General features: G+C 40.2%; 1 protein-coding gene across 3 annotated transcripts in view; it reads right to left on the bottom strand.

The window, feature by feature from the left end:
- Window positions 1–22615, bottom strand: part of GALNT7 (polypeptide N-acetylgalactosaminyltransferase 7) — a 70848-nt gene that overhangs the window by 20116 nt on the left and 28117 nt on the right. For all 3 annotated transcript variants that reach the window (XM_054633706.2, XM_054633705.2, XM_077177321.1), the window contains exons 2-3: window positions 19369–19823; window positions 4894–5060 (exon numbers count right to left, since the gene is read on the bottom strand). In XM_054633706.2, coding sequence (XP_054489681.1) covers window positions 4894–5060; window positions 19369–19823 — 622 coding nt within the window. The remainder of the gene's footprint in view (window positions 1–4893; window positions 5061–19368; window positions 19824–22615) is intronic.

The raw sequence follows: 22615 nt of genomic DNA, 5'->3' as shown, positions 1-22615 counted from the left end.
TGTTTTGTCTGACCAAAAATGAAGACAATTAACTAACACTTCAAATGGAGTTTAGAGTTGTGCACTAATGCAGTACAGGATTTGAAAAATATAAAGGCTAAAATCCTAAGGCATAGTGCTGATCCAACAGAATGGGGGGGACATGTAGAGGAGGATGTCCCTTTCAGCAGCAACATTCCATCAGGTTACTTCAGCAGAAACACTTCCTGCAACCTGAATGAAAATGATGAAGCTAGAGACTTCCACAACTTATGTTTCAGTAGGTTTTGTACTCTTGTCAGCAGTATTAAAAAAATAGTTTCAAAAAAAGCTACATGTAGTTGAAAAGGAAACGGTGTTTCTTGGAAATGAAGTTTCCAATATAGAAAATACAGCAATTCTACCAAAGAACAAAGAAATCACTATCTTTTGATACTCTTATTATCCTTCCTCTCCACCTTTATAAAAGAAAAAAGTTTTCTCAACCAAGTTTAATGTATTCTCCTTTCCCACACAATTTAAAAATTTCTTTTGTAAATCCTTGTGCATTAGGAAAACTTCAAGGTTACACAAAGGTCAAACTAGAGAAAGAACAATTTTATCACATATGCTGTACAGAAGAACATGCCATGTAATAAATAGAGAATATATTATTTGATAGCTGTGATATAAATTTTTATAGGATAAAATCAACAGAGTTTTGAGGTCATCCTGAAGTGGTAGTAAGAGAATCTTTATACCACACCATTATTTATGCTGCAAATTCCAAGTATGTGTTACAGAAGGACTGTCAGGAATGTTTTAAAGATTTAAAACCTGAAGTTATTTCCAGCGCTCCTGCCTATGAAGCCAAATGTTTTACTTATCAAACGTTCAACTATGTAAGGCTCACAGGGAGCTGTAAAAACCTGTCATATTGATTGTGTAAAGCTTTTCTACAGTACAAGTCTCAGGACTTTGCAGTGCATTATCTGAAACCATGCCAGGGTTAGCAGCAAGTGCTGTTTCCCACAGGAAAGCTGAAATTTTCTTCCTTCCCATACTACAAAGCCTGCACGACAGTAGTGTAAAAAATCCCGATACTTTTACAGTCAAAAATATTGTTTGGCCAGCATTAAATTCTGTTCACCTAGAGTGTGTATTTATGACATCTGTCAGCAGCCTTACAGCAATCTGGTTTTTGTTCAAAAATGTATATTTTACCTTTCAAAATATTATAATCAGCAATCTGGCCTTCCCCTGTTTGAGTTCCTCTCTCATGTCTAAGTGCATGATTAAAGCATGAATCAGTGTCTTTTAAAAACACATGGTTTCTCCAAAGGATCTTAGGCACTGCAGATTACAAAGAGAGAGGAGGAGGAGGAGGAGGAGGAGGAGGAGGAGGAGGAGGAGGAGGAAAGCAGGTTTTTGCTCCCTCAACTCATGGACAGCAGTCTGAGAAGTAGAAAAAAGGTATCAGAGGTGCTCCCTAGAGCAGCTGCCTCCTGCCTGGGAGTACCCTGGGCTGTAATACAGCTGAGGTGGGGTCTCAGCTCCAACACAAGCACTGATTACTGCTTCAGTTTCCCCATGGCAAGCACCACTACAGAGGTTAACAAAAATACTGCTGCCTGTCCATGCTCATTACTGCCCCTTTGGTTATCTCCCGGGATGCTGCAGCAGGTGGAAACACAGGGAATAATAAAGAACATATAAGTGAACACAAAAGCTAGACAAAGCCTTTAAATGCTACTAGGAGCACTGGTATTTTTTACCTCACAGCCACCCTTTACAGGTGCATGGGCTACAAAGGCAGTTCCAGATGAGATATTGGCCTCTGTGCTTCAGAAAACAAGCAAGCTGGGGCCAAAATACATAACAAGTGCTGGAGACCCATACACACAACTGTAATTGTAGGAAGCTTTAGAAAATATAGTTTTATGAATTCTCATTGCCCTTCCAGAACAGCTGTTTCCTTCACACAGCTGGCATTCACAGAAGAATAAACTGCTTCTATTGAGAATAGAAGAAAAACTGGGGAAAAAAGCCCCAAAACCTCATGTGTAACTGCCTGGCCTCATTGACACTGTGGTAGAAATTCCTGCAACATATCTTGGACTCTAACATGAATTAATACAGAGGTCTCCATAGAAAATGGAGATAGAATCATTCAATTAGCTTGGCAATCTTCTTGTTACTGTTCTCTTTGTGCTCTGACAAAGAAAAAAACCACCAGAGTAGAAATCAGCACATATCTCTGCACAGTTCTCCACAGTCAAACCCTGCTGTTTGCAGGAGAGATAAAGGAAAGAGTGTCATTCAGCAAAAGTACTGCTCCCAACTGACTTTATACTAAGAATTATAATGAAAAGGCCATTTTCCAAGCATTGCAACTGTTCCTCCCTGTAAGACACAACATATATAAGCTTCTATGCAGCTGTAACTCCTTTCTGATGAAACAGGATTTCTCGTAAGGAAGGACAGGCAGGGGTTTTTAGGAGCCAGCCTTTAGAAGTGTTTGCAACTGCTGTGCCCCATTTTAATTTCATGTCACTTGAGAGGGTGGCAGCTAAGAAATAAGGACAGCCACTCTTACATGAGCAAACATCCAGCCAACCCAGCATGTGTGGCTCCAAAAGCAGGAGGTGGTCTGCTGGGTGGAAAGGCAGACATGAAGTGCAGCCTGAAAGCAGGTGGGGAAGAAGAAAATCCTGTATCTGTGCTGTCAGCATGACTTTTCTTCTGGCTGAAAAAGCAAAAAGCTACCAGAAGCTCTGCTGTGATTAAGAGTGTTTGTATTTTGCAGCTCTCCTAACAACTGGAGAACTCTTCAGGCAGCTTGGCACGCTTTGCAGCCCATACTAGCTCATCCTTCTCTCTAAGGAGAAAGAAGTAGAGCAAGATTCTGCTCTCTTGGCCATTTTTCATCTAGAACATAAACTGAACTAATGAAATTAAGTTAATTATATTTACCAAGTAATAGCCTAAAGCAATTTGAAGAATTATTATGGTGAACTAGTGCAATTGCAGTGAGGTGTTCAGAGTAATTCCAGTCCATGCTTGTCTTAGCAGCCACCCATACCTGAGAAAACTGCACCTTGAGCTTTCTTTATTGAATTTTCTGATTTAAGAAAGTTATCTGGGAAATTGAAGTGTGAGAAATATAGAGTCAAGGGTCTGCTGGATCTTAGGTGCAGGCTAGCTGTGTCTGCTAACCATTCATTTATAAACAAAGCAAAAATGTTCTGTACTAGGAAAAAAAATCTTTAAAAATACTGCTTTTGTTTAACAAATGTCATATATTGGAAAAATAGTACAAGTTCTACACCAGACAAACATATTCCATGAACTACATATACTCTGGGACAGAGTCAGCTACAAGTCATGTGAAACCCAAACATTGAGACCTATCATTAGTAAAAATCTGGTAAGTATTCTAGACACAATCAGCATCACAGTTACTTTATACAGCTAAGTCAGTCCTTGAACAGCTCTGAAGGAAAGCTGTGATCCTAGCTGAAAAGCTAAAACACAGCATATGTCTGCTGACTGAATTATTAAAATCATATCCCTTAGGAGAGAAAATATTTTTGGTTTATAGCATGTGTGTATATCTAAGCCAAATTCTCAACAGCTGTTAAAGGATACAGAAGACTATAATTTAGCACTCAGCATCTTTATTTGACTAAGCCAAATGTAGTCAAGTTTATAATACAGGTAACTTGCCCTCTCCTGTGAAAACAAACAAAATGATACCTACCTACCTACAGGTATGATGCAAAAAATAAAACACAATAACTATTTTTAATAGTGGCTTATACTCAAAAAAGGCTACCTCAGCTATGTGATGAGATAATTTTTAAAATTTGTAGTGAATACACCCATAGAAAACAGCTCTGGAACTGGAAGAAGCCCAGATCATTTAATAAAAAGGAGAGTTTCAGAACAGTCATCTGTTTGTTATGCCACTACACAATCCATGTGAAAACAAAGATGAGAGTATCCTGTGCCCCTGACCAAACTTGCCTTTGCTCACAGCCATCACCAACATTGTCTGGAAGAGATTGTTATCCCACACAGTCAAAACCATATTTTTATTTATGTGTCTCCTCTTTTTCTCTGTCAATATCTCTTCAAGAACCATGCTGCAACAAAATCTTAGCTGCTCAGAAAGAGCAGCTTTGATGCACTATTTTGAAATTTGTTTAAAGTTGAAAAACAGTCTGTTGTCCCCTGTCTCAATCAGTTTCTATCTCTAGGAGACCACTTCCAGTTCCTCTTTGTATTTAACCTTGTATTGCATTAATGCTGACAATACCACCATGAAAGCAAAGAAACAAAACAGTGTATGCTGACATTTACAAGAAAAGTACATGCATCCTGACAATAAACCAGGATCAGAATGTAAATCACAAAGGAAGAAGAAAATCTCTGGACTTATGTTGGCAGGACTCAAAGAAAGGCAGAAATTAAAACATATTCAAATTCTTAAAAGCTTTCTTCCCTCAATGAGAAACAATAAGCAGCTTAATCTGATATTTAATTAAAAAAGGATGTTAGAAATGAAAAAGATATTGAAAATTAATCTGGATAATTTGATAGCCTAGGTAGATTTTTATCATAGTTAAAAAAAGAGACATCTGTATTACCTTACACAATAAAGGAAGCCTGTTACTCCTAACAGGCTTAACCCCTTTGATACTCTTCAAACTACTTGTTTTCACAAGAGCTAAGAGAGATACTAGCTATCCCAGCTTTCTTCTGCATAGTACCCAAAACTGTGGTAGAGAACTCAAAGGACTGTGAAGAAGCAATCCTTTCTCCCATTAGTCAACTCAAACCATGGCAGGTAATAAATCAAAAGAAAACTATTTCAGGAAAATAAAAAAAAAAAAATTCCCTTTCTACAAGGAGTGTGTCAATATTCCAATGTACCTTTGTTGCTAAAATCATCAATCAAAACAATTTCTGCCAAGTATTTTCTTGGTGTTCTCTTGATGACACTGTGGACTGTCCTCATGAGCGTGGACCACCCTTCGTTGTGGAAGACGATGACAACGCTGGAGGTGAGCAGGTTGTCATCATAATGCCAGTATTTGCATCTGCAAAAAGAGTTGATTTTATTAGTTTTCACACTGTCTTTTACACAACTGCTTAACAGCATCCTTGTGCAAATGAAATCTTCACTGACAGCTATCCTTCAGAATTAAGAGAGACAGGATATAAAAGGTAATACAGCTTAAGTGCATCACAGATACAGAAACGGATAAAAAGAGAAAGAAAAGCAGACTGTCAAATAAAAAGAAAAGCAGACTGGTCCATTTTCAGTGGGCTCCTTCCTTGAAAGATATAACACATGGAGAAAAAAATGTAAGAAAAGAGAGAGATTTCAAAAACCAAACAAAAATAGTGCAGACAACTCAGGTCTTTTTTTCCTGAGGGGTTAGAGATGATCTAGAAACAAGCAATGTGAGTACTTCCAGTACCTTCCACACTTTCCAATATTTCTAAATTACATTTATCAACAATGGATTTAATTTGCAATTGTCCATTTCCCCAACTGCACCCCTAAGTGAGACTATTCACTCCCTACAACCAGTCCAAGTATTTCCTTAACTGGAAGTTTCCCTACATGACCACTATCCCCTTTTCCAACTATAATAATATAGTTCCTATCACCAAACATAGAGACATGGCACTTTTGATTTCAATGGGAAAAATCCTTCCTTTTTTCATCTTTCAGCAAATGAAGTCTCAACTAGAGAGATCCTGACTTTTCAAGGACAGCTGTCATGTATTAAGAAATCATAAGTGGCAAATAACTTCTAAATGTACAGATGCACAAACTTCCCTAGTAATAGTTCTCTTTATACAATAAAAAGCTTAAGTGCACAGAAACATTGCTACTTTTGAAAAGAATTACATTACTCATCAGAGATCACTAGAGTTTCTAAAACTACATTCAGTTAAACATGGAAAGAATTCACATAACAGATCCATGGGTATCTAAAGAGTTTCTCTAGTGAAGGATGCATTTCACTTCTCAATGAATCAATATGCATTTATCACCTCACAGAAAAGAAAAGACATTACTAGAAGTATACCATTAATTTTGTTCCTGTGGGAGAAGAAAATTATAGAATCAAAACAGACTATAACAAAATTTTATCTAACGAGGCATTTCATTTCTTAGGTGTGCATTAAGTGACCTCTGAAACAGCACTATCTTTAAAAATACAAATTACTGACTAAAATCCTTCAGCTCAATAGATTTTATGCCTGAAGTAGCTGCAGCTAATCATAATTACCAATATGATTATATTGGTATACCAATAAAGAATGCTAGACTGGCTGTTTAAAAGGTTCAGGCCATGGATGCCTTCCTTCCACAGATCCCTCTCAAAGATTGCAGCTGATTACAGGTTGCAGTACTAACACTTGTAGCACAAGCATTTAAGCTGTCAACAACTTACTTAGCATCTGCAGAGATAAAATGGATACCCTCCCTAGGTGTGTTAAGTAGGCTGTGTAAAAGGAAAATTTAATATGTTTCATAACAGATTTATAACAGCACAGTGTTGCCTCACACGTATATTCTCAGTATTAATTTTGGTGATATGGTTACGTTAAAAGGTGGAAAACAGGGTGTTACACTTTCAAAAAATCCAGCATAGCAGCTGAATGCCATTCAAGAGCTCCATGTAAAAGGTAGCAGAATTGCACTTTTGTCTCAAAGGAGAAGGCAGGAGCTGAGGCAGCTTGCACTGTGCTCCTGACCTGCACCTGCTGCAGTTTAGCTAGGAAACTTTTTTGCTTATCTCTGAATAAAAAGAGAGGGACAGCTACAATGTTTCATTTTGCTTTCAAGGACAGAAACAAAACCTTGAAAAAGAATTCAAATCTTTTGGTTGTTTATTTCTTCCACTTCCACAAAAATTTAATATAGTCTTGAAACATAAACCCAAAGGTCTAGACAGGCTTTTTGCTACACAGCCAACTTAAATCTCCTCAAATTGGGTGTTGCTAAATGTGCCCTTTACAAGCAGTGAAGCACTACATTTATATCTCTGGTAAGATCATGCTTCCAGCTTTTTCCAGACACTTTATTTCACTTATTAGACAGCCCACAGACCGACTCTGTGGGCTGTCTAATAAGCCCATAAACTCTGACAGACTGCAGTAATTCCTGTGCACAATCTTCTTCCTCATCTGGAATTGAGAATTAGAGGTTTGAAATAAAGTGGTTGTTTTAGATATGTGCAATTAATAAATGTTTTAATCTCTGTGGCTGTTTTTTTCAAGAAATGTTAATGTTGCTGAGGTATTTGAGTGACAAAAGCCAATGGCCTAATTTCCTTCAGATCTTCAGGGAAGGAAGCAGGCAAAGCTTTCCTCAGTGGAGCCTTTCCTCAGTGGAGCAGCACTGACATCCAGTGGCTGGCACACCACATACCAAGAAACCATAAATGCACTTTCCTTCTGTTTGAAGCTGGATTTTACAGTATAGGTTTCCCTGTAGATTTTAGGCACCAAAAAAGGAAAACAATATTCCTGAATTTTCAGGAACGCTCTTCATTTTTAAAAGAGAGAGTAAAATAGATATGTATGTTTAGGCAAAAGCTTCAAGCTATTGAAAACTGGCACAAGCAGATTCAAAGTACAGAAGGGTCTGTGACAAAGAGGATTTAAATGTTTCAACCTCTAGCTTCATCCCCTGGGTGCTTCATCCCCTGCCCACACACTAGCACAGTGCTCCTTTAGGTATAGCTTGAAGGCCAGCTGTGGCAACACACTGGGAACTAAATTAGTGAAAAAAATCACTTAAAAAAAGTATTTTGAATTTTTATTGATGGAGCTGAAAGGATGGCACATTGTAGCAGACATGCAGGAATGACAAGGCAGCATTCTTAAGCCAGGCTTGCCTCTAGACACTTCACATCACCTTTCCTGAGCACTGTAAAGAGTTTGTGCATGGGGAAAGAGGAACAAGCACGCACAGATATACAAAGGGCTTCCCTGGGCAGTGCTGCAGGGAAGAGCTGCTCTGTTTGTGTGCCCTTTCCTCGGGGAACTCATGGGTGAAAGGAAACAACACCTTCAGAGCAGTCCATGAATAAAAAGTTTCCATTCCGCAATCAGCGCTTGCAGTGCTGGGGAAAAACAGGACTGACTCACCAGTGAAGCAAGATGAAACCCTTCAGAAGGCACAGCTGTGATCTAATTGAGACACGGTGAGTAATGTTTTTTCTGTCTATTAGCCTGCATACTTAGGATGTGAATTAGTTCTATTCCCTCTCCACACCCCTGGAGGGAACAGCTCTGCTGGAGCCTGTGCCACAGCAAGATCCCTCATCCCTCAGTCACAAACTGCACCAGGCAGGGCAGAGAGGAGTGCTTTCACAGGAGATGCTCTGTGCAAGAAGCTGAGCATCTGGGCTGGAGTGCTCCTTGGCTTGAGGAACTTCTGCTCTTACAGCTTTGTACTCCATTCACTGGCTTGCTCTCAGGATGTCCTGGGGCCCCACAGTCGTGACTGTGAGTACATGGTCCAAGGCTGGCATGGCCATACAGGCTCCCTGTTAGCTACCACTGAAGATGCAGATATAGACTCAAATTGGCTCAGGCTTAAAAAAAGCCAGAAGTGGAGTGTGCTTTTCCTGGAAGAGTAATCGAACCACCCACAAAAATGCAGCAGCTGAAAAAGGAGAGCACCTCGAGAGCCATTTAAGGGTGAGCCCAATCAGATAGACACTTAGAGGGGAATTTAAGATCTTGAGCCAACAGAAGTGTTTCTCCTGCCATGCTGAACCCCTGACTGTGCCAGTATATCAGCACCTAAGCTTCAGAAGTAAGAGTATCATGACTGTGTATCATGACTCTCCATCCTGATACTATTTTCTTCCTGTCAGCTCTCTAACTTGCACCTGCAGGTACCAAGGACTCATCAGTACCCTCTGGATTTTAAAGCACTGTACTTGTGTGCTAAGAGGAAAACATACCAGCACAGATTCCTCCAAGAGGGCAGGCAGCTGCCATCACATTCCTGAAATCACTCCAGTAGCCAAAGAAGCTCCTGAGAAGCTAATCAGCTGCTGCAAGATGAAGGACCTGAATCAGTACAAGCTGAAGGTCTCAATTTTTTATTTATCCTGAAATTGTAACCAACATAAAAAATTGAATTTGTCTTCTCCATTAATATAGAACTGTTCACAATTTAAAATTGTATTTTAAATTATATTTCATGTTTCAAGTAAATTCATAGTTGTATTATCCCCTATTATAATTGCTTTATAGAACATGCATTTTTCTCAACTCTTTGAAAGAGTCCAGCAGAAGCAAATCCCAAAAATAAGTTAGGAGATCTGCTTTCATTTTCAGTTTCCTTTTCTAGTAAGTCCCATTCTTATCTTACAAGGAGACAGGCATCCAGCTGACAGCGTGATGTTTACATACTTTTAATACTGAATTCAGGGCTCCTTGCTATTTTAAATCACCAATTTATTATGACTACTGCAGTGAACTGAATCTAACCCCTAGGAAGATGGATGGGAATTTTTTTCACAAAACACCCTCAACTGTTTGCTCATCTGTATGGTTGACATCCCCAAGGTCATAGCTGAGACTGGCTGCTTAACACCTGCAAGTCAGAGGGATCATTGCCTAAGTCTAGAGTAGACAGGACAGACAGAAACAGATCACAGAATTTCTTTGTTAGGATACAACAAAGTAAATCTAACGCTAATACTGGATTTGCTACCTATGAAGCCCTGTGGGGCATTTTTGTGCATCAGCAACATCAAAATGAGATTATAGCAGTGGACTTACAAAACAGGGCTTCTGGAAGAGAAGTAAACAGACAATGCAAGAAAGACAGATTGATCAGCTGAATAATTTTTTTCCCTTCAGCAGACCGCAGCAAAACCTCTATTACACACTACAAACAGCTTAAACCTATACTGAAACAGCATTTTCTATTTTTAGAATAGCTACAAGTTTTGCCCATTTCCATTCCTGAAGTAACTTGTGAGGCTATGTGACTACATTTTATTATTAGTGCCCTTGGATTCAAAAGCTGTATCTACTGTACCTCTGAAAGCATCATGATCCAAATCCAGGACAAGGTTTGCACAGAAACCCAACAGTAGGGGTAACAAGAGAATGAAAGGAATAATACTTGCAATTTTTCTAATCACAAGATTCTTGCCCATACTATCACTTACCCAACATTGAAAAACTGAAGTGATAACAACACAGTGCAGGAAAGCTGGGGTACCTAGGTGGCTAAAACAAAACCTTTCCTTAGGGAAGGGGAAACTCCCAGAGAAGGAGATGGAGCAAAAGCCCGCTGCTTTCCTGTTTTGGTTTAAAGAGAAGACGACCTCACAGCTCTTGAGGCCTTCTGAAGTCTGGTGACACACTGTGGGTATCACAGGGAGGCTGTGCCTAATTTTGGATTTATCAAACTTTTGCAGGCTTTACCCAATGTAATAAACAGCTAGAATGGAACTTGAGGCAGTGAGCTCAGTCTCACAGAAATGCTGCATTTCCACCATGCCTTGCTCATCAGATATTGAACCTTGAAGTTCCTACCCATGCTCATCTGGACTGCATTATAACTTGTATCATACATATTTATTTCAATGCTCTAGCACAGTACAGTCTGGTTAATAGGAACAAGACAGAGAATAAGAAGTGCATTTCATTTTTCAGTTTCACATTCAGGTTACAACTCACTTGACAAAATGAGTCCTCCATGTGCCCCAGAATTCCTCCAGGTTGGCACCTGGAGGGTTACACAAACAGCTGCAGGAAATCGCTCCCACTCTCCTCTGCCCTTCCACCCAAGTCAAGGTTTAACTCAGAATTTAAATATGCTCCAGGTGCTGTGCTATATATATGTTTTTGTTGAGTAAGAGGTCATGTTCAGAGCTTGGTCATCTCATTTCAGATGCACACACAGAGAGGTAAGCAAATCCAGCTACAGATAACACACCTGGTGCTTCTGTCAACCTCTTTGTACTCTTTGGGTGAATTATTTCTCCCTCTAAACTTAACATTTCAAGAGCTAGCAGCCAACACTAAAGAGACAAAGGAGCCATTTTCTCTGTAGTTTTCATTACTGGGACTTGAAATGTTAACAGAAAATGCCAGGTTTTGCTTTAAGGCGAATGCCTGGAATTTAAATCTTTCCTGACCACATGAGATGCTCTCACAATACATGCCTAATTACAATTTAAACACCATTTTTTTCCTCCCTCCAGGAGTCCTGCCAGCAGTAAAGCAGCTGATAATCTGCAGTGGAAAGCTAGCCTTCCTGATTTAGTGTGACCACTATAATTCACCTGATTCTAGACTCCAGCTCTCACTGAGGTGCACAAAAATTTATGTGCACATTATAGAACTAGTTTTCTTTGTTACAGAACAGTTCAAGTGTATTATGTGGCATTGGAATAAAAGATTTTTCCCAGGGTACCATGTGAAATTAAACCAAGTCCCTAATGTTTCGCTTCCAATGATATAGATACCAAAAGTAATTACTGAAATCCTTTTTCTTGTAACAGTATCAAATATGTCATTTGCAAAGTGCTATAATTAAGGAACTAATCACATTCCTGAAGAAAGCAGGCTCCACTCCAGAGCCTTTGTATTCAATCTTCTTAGCTACAACAAGACTGACTGGACAAGTAACTCCTTACTGTAAGAGAACATATTAAATTCATGGTATTTGCCCAGAGTAATAAGGCTGTCCATTTCTAATGAGGAGCTAAGACTCATCTGCCTTACTTCATTACAAGTAATCAGTTAAAGCTAAATATTTTGGGTTTGTTTTTTTTTTTTGTTTTTTTTTTTTTTTTTACTCCAGTCTAACACTAACAATTCAATATTTGGACCATAAAAAGGGTCCAAGTTGGCACTATCAAACTATGATAGAATAAATACCTTTACTAACAGCTCTGCCTTGCTATCACACAGCTCTGCATGTATGTATTCTTACTAAAGTTATAAGTCTATTTTTGGCAAGAATTTCCTCTTTTTTATGTTAAAAATAATTGAAAAATAAAACAGACACCCTTCAAAACTACATGTGTGATTTTAAAAAACAAGCCAATTCTCATTCCCTTTTGCTTTATAAAATGAGCTGCATAAACAGTTGTCCAAAAATACCTTTCTGTATGCACACAACATTGTACTTGAGCAACAAAGAGTTACCTTTTCAGATTTTTCAACAAAAGCTCATTGCCAGTTGTTCTGTTTGAAGTCAAAGGTGACCTGTGGCAACAGATCCAATTATTCAAGTACAAATTTGTATGGCCCAGGGGCTATGCCCTGTAACAGCAACAATGTCCTTATAAAGGAAAACTCAAACTGGATAATCCACAGAAGGAAAAAACACTTAAAAATATTTATTCTGCCACAATCATACTGACAGATGTGTGTGGGTGATGCAGCTGAAATTCTAGCTCACTCTGATGAGTAGACAGCAGCTATTTATTGTCATACTGAAAAAAAAAAAACTAGAAGGAGATTATTTTGTCTCATGCCATAAACATTAATGTTTCCTCTCCCAGTCAAACTATTCCAGATAAAATTCCTTCAGCACTTGTCAAAAGAAGCTGTCAAAAAAAATTCTAGCTTAAATAAAGTCATAAGACTAAAACCTTCTGGGTCAGTAAGAATACTTTGTAAGCAAGTCTTCCAAGGACTGGATAACAACAGCATATCAAGTCTGAGCAAAGCATGTTGAGCTCTAATCCTTTCTTTCAGCCTGCACAGTTAATTACCCTGGCATGAAATCTGATCAGCACTACAAACATCCCTGGCTTAAGGGCTCTACAGTAGTGCAAGTTTGTTAATAGGAGAAATAGGGAGTTTCACAGTGCATCACTTAAAATATAGTGTAAGAAAATGCCTCTTGACTTCAAAAGTGCAATAAGCATGTCTCCAACCCACCAAAATACATGAATGGAAATGGCAGGTGTGGACTGGAGTGTTCTACTGTGAAAGTGGACTTCAAAAAGGAAAACCTACATTGATTCTTAGTGCTTTTGAGCTAGAAGTACAAAACGAGGATACTGCAACTAATGCATCCTAGATAAGTATTTTTTAGAAATACTGAATACAGATTCCTTAGAACATCTTGCACTGCTTTGGTCTTGTGTAACCAGGTGCAGCTCCTGTGAGCCATACACTGAACAGCCTCTTCTCAGAGCTCTGCATCTGTGGTCATCAGCGGCTTTGACCATCAGGCAGCTTTCTCTCCCCTTTTGATTCTTCCATGTCTCCTTATATCTGCCATAAGAAGTTAATGATTTTGGCTGCTACAACTTTGTCAAAAAGGGCACAGGAGTGGCATCTTTGAGGATAACCTCCCCAAAACACGGGAGCCATCCATTCCCACATGCAGTAAGTCAAACAGGCATGGCAGAAAACCCTCCTGGCTGCACCAAGAACTCCAGAAGGTAGACTAGGGCAGGTAGAGGCATGGACTGGCTACCTAGAAGGAGTACAGAAATATTGCCTGAGCCCATGAAGACAGCATTAAAGGCAAAGCTTTGTAGAGTTGAAATCCATAAGACGGAAAGGGCAATGAGAAGAGCTTGTAGGCTACAGAAAGACTAAAGAAAACAAGAGCTTAACTATAAAAGAGATGAAATTTTGTGTCAAAAGACACATAAAAGACTGAGACACTCAACATCTGATTTCCTTGATTGTTTACTTGCAAGGTTTGCTGTCACCTCCCAAGTCCCTGAGTCTAAGGGGCAGCCTGCAGAAGAGAAAGAATATCCACCACAGAGGTGAGTCAGGGACCACTTCCCTGGACATATCACAGCAAGTGGGATACACAGAGCCCAAGTCTATGGGACTGGATGGATGGCACCAGAGGGCATTGAAGAAGTTTGTGATGTCATTGTGAGATCATGCTCTACCATATTTACCAGGTCCTGGTGCTTGACAGTGGCTCCTGAGGACTGACCAAAACAAATTCTTGCCCACCTTCAAGAAGCAGGATCCAGCAAATGATGACTTGGAATTCATTAGCACCGGGTGAAGTTTTTGGAACTGATTAACTTTAGCTAACTCTAATCCATGAAGGACTGCTTTCTGCCAGAATAAATCAGAGCCAGTTTACTAGAGTCTGGACATGACAGGGATTGTTTAGCATGAGGACAAGGGGAAGCCATCAATAGAACCACACAGAAGTACTGGATGTCCAAGAAAGACTCACTCAGCACCTGTGTATGGAACAATCATGATGTGTATGGAAGAACCAGAGCACCTGACAGGACAGAAGACACAGGCAGGAGACATCTCCTTTTGAAAAGGGGAACTGTAAAGAAGGGAGAGCCAGCATGACTAAAAACTAGATACTGTTAGCAGTAAGACATACATTCTTTAAATGCACAGGATGGTGTCCAAACAAGAGAAACAGAAATGAGCATTAATTCAAGCTAAGTGCATGTAAATAAAGAGGTAGAGTAAAAAAAACCAAAAAACCACCAAATCCCCCAAAACCCAAGTTGGAGAAATAGCTTACTGAAGTATGAAAGCTGCTATTGAAATATTTTTTTCAAACACCAGAAGTAGGATGCCTGCCAGAAAGCCTGTTGGGCTGATACATGACCAAAATGAAAAGAGACCACTTCAGAAGCAGGAAATCTAAATAAAGTATTTCCACTGAACTCCCAGCAGTGCCCAATGCCAGATACCCTTAGAATAGAAGAAAATAAAGGGCAAGTACACAGTGACACTTCTTACTAAATAGTCCTACCTTCAGATAATCTGCACGATAGCTTCTACTGGAATTTTCTGCCATGCTGCCTTACTGCCTTTTTTAAAATAAACCCAGTATTTCCTAAACAATGTATCATGAATTAACAAACTCTTGTATTGTACTGCTGACTCCAGTCTTAAACAGAGGAACACACAACACCAATTTTTATCAAAGGACTCTGGGGTTCTAAAGAATTGCAGACCACTAAGTCTGACTTCTGTACTGAATAGAAGCTAGTAATAAATAACAAAATTAGTAAACCATAGACACAGCTTTTGTGGAAAAATATTACCATCTTTTGAAGAAATCAAAATTTTTGTGGACACGAGTGAGGCTATTAATACAGTAACTGAATTTCCAAAGCATTTGATGAAGTTCTTTGTTTTCTTTACAGGAACAGTTTTTCATCAAACTATGGCAGATCTTTTAAGGTAGTAATTGCTGAAATTGTAAGCAAGTTTGTGACTTTAGCAGCATGACTGTGCTGGGAGCTAAGCAGTCCACCTCTTCTTCCAGGTCATTGCTGAACAATAGGAAAGTTCTTGGTAGTTGCAATTAAAATGGCTATAAACAGCTGCAGAATAATTCAAGAATGCTATCAAGGAAATGAGCCAGCAGGAGAGCTCAGTGCAAGTGGAAATGATTGTATATGGAGTATTAGACCACTCAGTGCATAGACTCAGTGACAGATCCTAAACTCTGCATTACCACTGGGGAAAAAAAGTTAAAAAAATCTTGGAGTCAAATGTGGAGAGGTCTGTCAGAATTTTAGCTCAGAGGTAATGAAAAGGGAAATGAAACAGCAGGAATAATAAGGATGGAACATGAAACATTTCTATAGGAACTTCATGGAGATATCTCTGATATTTCCATGTCACAGGGCAGCAGAGTCCCAGAGGCACATAACAGTATCTGTATCTGGGAGAAGAGGTTAAAACAAGCACCACATTCTGCAGTCACTGACTCAGGATGTCATTAATTTCAAGACTATAAATGCATTCAAAAGACAAGTCTGTGCACAGAAAGAGGTCTCTGAAGCATGACAACCCTGCTGCAATTTTTGGCTCCAGTGCCCCAGTGGTTGCCAGGAATGACGCTTATCCATTCTTGTATGTTTTCTCACCAGCATATGTTTTTGGCCAGAGCTAAAGTTGTCAGGAGAAACAATCACTGTTCAAACCCAGTACAAATGAATTTTTAAAAATTAAATTTTATTTTAAAATACTCTGGGGAGAAGGGTCATTATACTGGTTAAGCAACTCAATTCTTGTTATTCTTAGCAGCAATACTCCACAGTTATCTCTTGGGTTTATTTTTTTTTGAGAGGACACACCTTGTTACCTGACAGTATTCACCCTCAAACCTAGGTCCCTTAGCATTTCCTTAGCATGGTGTATTTATGTTGGATCCAAGATAATCCAGAAAATTTATCACTCTATTTTTACTTCAGCTCTACCTCTGTGCAGACTCCTAAATACAAAAAGCAGGGAGCAATTAAATTAATATCCTTCTTCCCAAAAGCTAACAATTATTTTATTGCAGGTCTGCTAGGAAGTAGGGATAATGTGCAAAATCCAATATAAATGACTGCTCTAAAGGGTCTGCCACCTATCAGGATGACTAAAATAGATCCGAAAAAGGTAAAAATCACCAAGTTTAAAGAAAAAAGTTTCTTCCAGCTACTGTGCAGAGGTTTAGACAGGGCCTGCTAAGCCTGCTCTACTTCTTTGCTGCTAGAAATAAGGTGGAAAACAGGTATTTCTCAACTAATCCATTTTAAGTTCCTCCCAGCCCTCTTGCAGAGTGCTGAAAGACTGCAGTGAGATGAGCCATCTTCTAAATTTTGTGCACTGACTTTTACATATCCCCATACATTCTTGGTTTTTTTAACCAAACTTATGACTTGTTCTATGTCAACACAAGTGCTGGGCATCAACACTGAAATATATTGGTTAAAATCCCTAAGCCAAGAGTATGTGGTACTGGCAAAATGGAAATAGTCTGATGTACCTGACAAAAAACTTGAACACACCATCCAGTGTCATTTCTCCCTATGGGATACAGCAAGAATTAAGGCTTTTTACAGCAGCTGAGACTGCCCAGAATCACCAGCAAAGTTCCTCCTGAATCAATAAAGGCAGCTGGCAAATCATCCTGGCAACATGTCAGACTACAAAGTCAAATCCAAGCATAGCAGAATTGAATCTCCCTTTATTGGCATGTCTTCCCTCTTCTCCCTCCAGCAGGGACAAGCCCTGAGGCTATATGGCTTTTAAGCTGAGAGAAACAGTTCTTGCAGCACAATTTCACTCTTGCTAGCACAGCCTGGGAAAGCATTTGGCATACTTCACTGAACAAACCTGACTGCACTGGGTAACGCTTCAAAATCCTGATGCTTGAAGAAATAGAGGGCTGAAAGGAGCTCTACCTACCTATAAACCAATAATTCAGTCTTTACCAGAAAGATCTTCCTCAATTAGCAATGCCAACTTACTATTAACAGCAACAACAAAAAATTACTATATTGCTCTTTGGCAGGATTCAAGTAAATGTTGAGTGGCCTTACCAGCCACAAAAGTCTTTGTAAATAGATCAGTGGGAGGAAAATAAATGGTGCATCCAATAGGTAATCTACTACCTTTTGCTGCATTTCTCTCTGGTATTGGGGAGAGCAGGAAAGTGAGCATGCGGGAGCCTGAAAGCATAGAGCAGTATCAGCCAATCTCACACTGTTTCCCCTCTCTTCTGTTCCCAGGAGACACACAGAAGCTATAAACCTTCAACCTACTTAGGTAATTGCAAGCATCCCAAGCATTCAATAAATAAAGTAAGGGATATAATGTTGTCTGAAAAATACCTTTTGTTCACGTTGCTTTTTTATGCTGTTTTGTTTGCTTGCTTAGAACATGAAATCATTAAATGCTAAAACCTAACTGATTTGAGCTGGTGGCTTTAACCTCACAAAGGCTTATCTACAACTGTGCTTGAAGGAAACAGTTTCTAAAATTCGTCATTTCATGGCTGTCCCTCCTCTACCTCAAAGTATTTAATCATTTTTGGGAACATCTATTTATTAATGTCCTTCAGAACAGATGACAAATTCTGAGATCACATAAAAAATACTTCAGGAACCTACAGGTGTGGAACTATTTGAGAGATACCACAGGCTGTCTGATGCCCTTCACCTAAAAATGAAGGGGAAGGAGTACTTGAGTTCTGCTGCCAGAATTCACCAGGGCAGAGCCAGCCCAGTCCCACCTGCATGTGTCACGTTGCCACCTCTGATTTGCTGTCCTTACAGAGGGAAGAAATGCTTCAGCAGGAGCAGCAGTGTCTAAGGAATAACCTCCCAAAAAGAAAATGCTGACCTACACAGGTTACCCAGAGCATTCCTTCCCTTTCAGAAAAATCTCTTTAGTACGAAGTACCAACTTGTGAGCACAGCAAAGAAAGAAATGCAAAGTGAACCCCAGGACAGCTGGCATTTCCTTGCCACCAACAGCACACAGGCATGGTCCTCTCCTCTGACTGCCAGGAAGTGGAAACCTTTAGTCAGTCACCTGAGGAACACAGCACAAAGTAAAGGGAAATGCTGTGCTCATGTGCTTCATTTGCTTTCAGGGAGTGCACACCACATAGCAAATTCAAGCAGCTGCACGTGCATGGGTATGAGTCAGACCCACAGCTGGCCAGTGCTCTCCTACCTTGCAAAAAGAAAACAAGACCCACCATAAAGCCCAGAGCAGACCCCAGTAACCAGTCAATGAACCACCAACAGATTATTTACCACAGCTGGAAACATACAGCCCAGAGACTGGTACCCAGTCCAGGGATCAGCATAGCTCCATTGCTGGGGATGAGGGGGAAGTGAAAACTCCAAAGTACTTAACATCATATCCAACTTCATACACTGCCCACAAAACCCCAACCAAAGACAGACTAAAAAATACCCTGCCATTAAATCAGTTTGCTCAGAAACCCATCCCTGATATTTAACAAGGAAAATTATACCAAATGCAGATTAACCTGAGAGCAAAATTGCCTTCAACAAATATCAAAAGTCAGAATAGACTGTGTAGACCTGTTAGTACTCTTGAGCAAATGTTAGTAACTTTCCAGAATTTTCCCCACAACAAATTAGACACCCTTTCAGCAAGTAAATAAATGTTTTTCCTAAGACTGATTTTCTCTTTAGGGCAAATGCTGTGAGAAACTGTTGGAAGACAACTCCAACCATCACCAGGGCAGGACCATACTTCTTTTACTGCAGGTAAATAGGCAGTGTTTTAAAGAGAACAGTATTTCTTTCTGTTCTCTATTTATGCTCCATTTTAAAGGCATCAGGGTAAATCAAAACTGAATAAACTAACTAGCAGAGGGATGTCTAATAAAGATAATCCTTCCTGAAGGCAAATCTTAAGAAGTTATGGACTAAGAAAAGATATTACAATGAAGACTGTGGCTAGACTCGGAGCATGGAAATACATGCAATTTGACACTAGAATAGATGACTCCAGAGATAAATCACTACAGTTTAAGTATTCATGGAAGGAATCATTGCAACAGCATTAAGAAGAATGTATGGAAATGTGGTATAGTACAGCACAGAACCAAAAGAAAACAAAAGGTTTGCTTACTCTTCTTGACGCAGGTCATTAACGCTCCGGTCTAGCGAGATCATATCACTTGCCACCATATTAAAGCCAAACTCCTTAATGCTGGCTTGAACAGATTCTTTGTAGTCTGGTCCTAAGACATATGGCTTCGCCTCCTCTCCAGGGCCACCAACAACTCCATGAGGCTCAGGCTCTTTGGGTTCAAAATTACCAAGGACTCCAGGTCGTAACACAGGGTCTGGGTATGCAAATGTCTGAGGTTTGAATGTGAGATACTGCCTCTGGAGGATGTTTTGCTGCTTGTTATCAACACCATGCTGATTTAGTTCATTTTTGGCCTTATTTTTCCTTCGAATGGATTCCAAGTCCACTTCCACACCTTCAACATGAGGCCAAGGTACCACAGGTTTGAATTTCTCATTTCCTAGTCCATGGTCTCCTTTGTTTGGCAGGGGTCTGTTGGCTTCTTTGTCATCCTATATACACACAGAGACACAGCAGACCATATCAATTGATGAGCCTTTATTTATTTATATCCAGTAGCTTAATGCACTAAGAGTTGGTACTAAATATATGTTGAGCAAACATGGAGAAGTCTGTTGAGGGGTTCAGTGAACACATTTTACTAAAGCTACTGACTGCTGGAGAACATCACCAGCTGTTGTCCACACTTACCTTGGTGAGCTGGTCCTGGAAATGGCCAAGTGCCCAAAAAACTCCCAAAGACCAAATAGCCATGCAGGACACATTCACCTGAATGTAGTTTGAGCTGTAGTTCAAACTGATGTGCAGGGGGCACTGACAAAACATTTTATGAAGGAGAAGGTGACACGGAGGCAAACAGTGCCACAGTCCACAGCATGGCATCCTTGGTCCCACTGCCGGACAGGGGGTGTTTCTGAGGCTGCTCTGCCTCAGACCTCTGCAGGGTCCCAGTGGTTACTAGAAACCTCAGAAGAAAGCAGCTGGCTAGAAATCAGCCTCAGCTGGGAGAGAGAGCTGTAACCACAAGTAACGTGGCACACTCATCTGTGGCAGCCACAAGCCACACACCATCCCTGCCCTCCACACACACTCCCTGTCCCTCCAGCTCACTCTCACCAAGCTCCTCCCTCTGCTGCAACAGCTTTTTTACAGCTGGGAGGTGACACTGATGGCACTGGGGACAGCAGGCAGAAATGAGATCAGCTGCATGGACACAGGCAGTCCTGCCTGGGGAGGCAGTGCTGGCGCTGAAGAGAACTGCCATGGCCATTGGCATCTCCTGCATCCTTGTTTAAAACAATTTTACTGCACTCCTCCCTCTCTCCACACCAAGAGATTTGAAGTTCTCACTGAGAAGCAGGGCTGGCATTTTGAAAACTGCTCAGCATTTTCAGTGATCAGTGAGGCTGGTGGGGTTAGAACAAGGGTGGGTGATTTTGGAAGACGCGAGACAGAAAGGCTTTGATGTGTCTGAGTGTGAAGTCTCCAGAACACAACAGCACCACCCATGAAAGCACTCCAAAACACACAGTCACAACTTTTTCCAATACTACTGTCCAAGAGTATGACAGGGAAATATTGCTGAAGCTTCAGATATCCTGCCAAAATTGTTTATTTGTAAGCAGGACAAATGCTAGATCATTCAGAAATCTGCAGAAAACAACACACATTTTAGCAATGTCTCAGAATCAAATAAAGTTTTGAGATCAGAAGGATGCCACCCATTCAAACCTGCTGAAGGCAGGTTCACAGTGAGGTGGGGTTACTCAGAGGCTTGTCCAGTCACACCCCTTTGTCCAGTTTCTCAGGACAACCTGTTCCAATTGCTTGACCCAGTGAAAGCTTTTTCCCTCATACCTCAGTAGAAGTTTCTCATATTGCATCTTGTCCTCTCAGTCTGCACCACACATTTTATTTCCATTTGCTCTGCAACTTCATTTTTTTAGGGTGAAAAGATGCAATTAGATTCCCCATTAGATTTATTTCCCAGCCAAACCCAGCCTCCCTAGCAGGTCTTTGCTAGGTCCTCTGCATCTGTGAAAACATCTCTCCTGTGCTGGGGTAGTGTGGGAGGAAAAAGCACACAGAGCTCCTAACAGCCAAGCTCTTTCTAGGGCATTCACCCATTATGCACTCTGCCTTTACTGCAACTTGGGTACAATGCTGACTCATGTCCATCTTCAATTAAACCACATAATACTTCCTACTACATCACACTATTTTCCTTACATCATTCCACGTAAAAAACCTGCAGAAATTAAGAAAAACACAGTATACAATATTTCTAGGTTAACATGGTAACAGTGGGAGTCAGACTGGCTCCAGTTCAAAATAAGGAGTTTATTCAAGAAACTTTCTGAGTTTTCTGTTCGTTATAGTTTAAACAGGAAGGACATACAACATGCAGAAGTGTTAGATTATTCTGTTCTTCCATCATCATTTTTTCAGGAACTCAAAAGTCAGTGTTGGAAAAGGGAAGTTTAAGGGCATGTGAAAAGGCATATTTTGCAAGAAAGTCGAAGGCTGTCATGGATCTAAATAAAGCCCTGAGAGGACTTTTGAAGAGAGCATCATCTCACACTTACCCTAGAAATCAAAAGGAAGGCTTTGCCACTAGACTGTCAGAACACTGCTGAGCTCTCAGCTCACATCTAATTCCTGCTCTGAGTGCGGAGGCAGCTATAAAAGCCAACAAAACAGGCAGCATCATCAGGAAGGATGCTTAAAGACAGCATAATTTTGACTACATAAAATTTGATGCATTCACGTATTCAGTAATATATAGTTCTGGTCTCCACATCTCAAAAGGAGTCAGAGAAAGTGCAGAGTAGGGTAAGCAAAATCAAGGAGAAGGCAGAAAGCTATCTTGAGATGAAAGACCAGAAAGGCCACTCATCTTTCATCTCCAAGACCCTGCAGTTTGGAGATGCAATGGCTGAGGGGTATAGAACTGAAGTTTAAAATATCATGAAAGTCATGGATAAACCCAGTGGAAAGTCACTGTTTACTGTGATGGATGACAGGTCCATAGGGGGACTGTAAAACTGTTGTGAGAAACCCTCTGAAAATTTGAATTAAGCAGCTGTAGATGCTGGAAGAGTCCAAAGGGAAGGCAGCATAGAAAGTAGCCAGGTTTACACACTGCCACACTCAGTCAACCACCCTGGATCATCAGTCTCAATCAGACAGGAATTTCTTATTCCCCTGGTTTGTGTGGAATTAAATAACCTTTCATTACACTTCCATTACCTATAAAACAGTAATGAGCTTCTACTTTGCCAAT

Source organism: Agelaius phoeniceus, chromosome 4 (assembly GCF_051311805.1).
Source record: "Agelaius phoeniceus isolate bAgePho1 chromosome 4, bAgePho1.hap1, whole genome shotgun sequence".
NCBI lineage: Eukaryota > Metazoa > Chordata > Aves > Passeriformes > Icteridae > Agelaius > Agelaius phoeniceus.
The sequence above is the reverse complement of the archived record's forward strand: the minus strand, read 5'-3'. Positions and strand labels throughout refer to the sequence as shown.